The following is a 1,371-nucleotide window of genomic DNA, read 5'->3' as shown; positions in this document are numbered from 1 at the left end:
CAAATATGGATTAGCTTCATTAATAATCGGGTTTAGGTGGGAGTAAGTGAAACCTTGCCAAGGTCGATGCATATCTAGAAGGTGTATCCCCGTCATAAATGATGAGTAGTGCTGGTGCATGCGTGCAGCCAAGTGTCCCCTATTCGGTGCTGTGCTACACTTTAAAGCCATACGTACTGCCCGGTCCCCTGTGCACCACACGCCACCGGCGTTCTCTCTTCGTCCTTCTTCCTCATAGCGCACGAGTGTTTTTCCTTGCAGGCGCTTGTGCATGGAGGCGAACACTAGGGTGATGAGGAGGGAGGAAGTTGGCCGCCGTGCCCACCGCCGCCGCGGTGCGAGCTCGAAGTCGTCGGTGCCTCGCAAGAACTTGGGGCTTATGGGCGTGCGCCAGCGGCACTGGGGTCGGTGGGCAGCGGAGATCCGCGTGCCCCGCACTCGCGCCAGGCTGTGGATCGGCACATTCCAGTGCCCTGAGCAGGCGGCACTCGCCTACGACGTCGCACTCTTTTGCTTCTACGGAGACACCCCACCGCGCAAGTTCAACTTCCCCGGCGCGCCGCGGCCCTACGTCCCCGAGTACCGCCGCGGCAGCCTCCCGCTCCTCGATATCAAGGCCATCGCCGAGAGGCACGCCCTCGATCTCTACCGCCTCTTCACTCGGTCGAACGTGCCCTTGCCCATGCCCGTGCCAGCAGCTATTGAACCCGTCGCTGATGTGGCCATGGTGGCCGCCGCCGGCGCAGGTAGTGCAACTAATAACACTGGTGTCACCGCTGCTCCTGAACATGGTAACAACAGCGAGAATTACATCAACATGGACAACAATGTGGTTGAAGACGACCCCATGCTCTCCATGGGAATCGACGCCTTCGCGGACATTGTTGCCCTATGTTAGGCAGGGCGAGGGCGAGGACGACTAATAATCGATCTATCCATGGTGGCTAGGGCTAGCTGCCTAGCTATACCTTCTATATATGTAGCTTTTATGTATAAGCATGGTGTGCTGCCCTTGATTACCGGAGCAAAGCACAACATGTAGCCATGGGTATACAGATCTCAAAGAAGACTAGAGTGATCTGATCGTGTGTGTTCTTGTTGCGTAACTGTATAATTAAGTTGTACATTAATTAATAAGTTATTGAGAAGGGAACTGTGTTATGTGTCTCTGTGATGGAAATGTTGTGATGAATTGGCAATTGCATAAAACATCTTTTGTGATCAAGCAGATTTCATAGCGTAAATTATTAGAGGAAAGTAAGTAAGAGAGAAACAAGAAAAGGCGCGAAAATGCTAGAAGGCACGAATTTTTTGAAGTTCTAATGTTTTAAATTTTGGGCCGTGCCGAGGATGATGCAGTAGAAATCATGG

At 52.6% G+C, this 1,371-nt stretch overlaps 1 protein-coding gene across 1 annotated transcript; it reads left to right on the top strand.

The window, feature by feature from the left end:
• The first annotated feature begins 216 nt into the window (after positions 1–216).
• On the top strand, positions 217–1,077 carry LOC125525838 (ethylene-responsive transcription factor ERF015-like). The gene has a single exon (XM_048690845.1). It carries the CDS (start codon positions 272–274, stop codon positions 896–898), a length of 627 nt encoding a protein of 208 aa, XP_048546802.1. The 5' UTR covers positions 217–271; the 3' UTR covers positions 899–1,077.
• Positions 1,078–1,371: the final 294 nt, after the last annotated feature.

Source organism: Triticum urartu, chromosome 7 (genome assembly GCF_003073215.2).
Source record: "Triticum urartu cultivar G1812 chromosome 7, Tu2.1, whole genome shotgun sequence".
In the NCBI taxonomy this organism is placed as follows: domain Eukaryota; kingdom Viridiplantae; phylum Streptophyta; class Magnoliopsida; order Poales; family Poaceae; genus Triticum; species Triticum urartu.
Note: the sequence above shows the minus strand (reverse complement) of the source record. Positions and strands in the feature narration are given on the sequence as shown.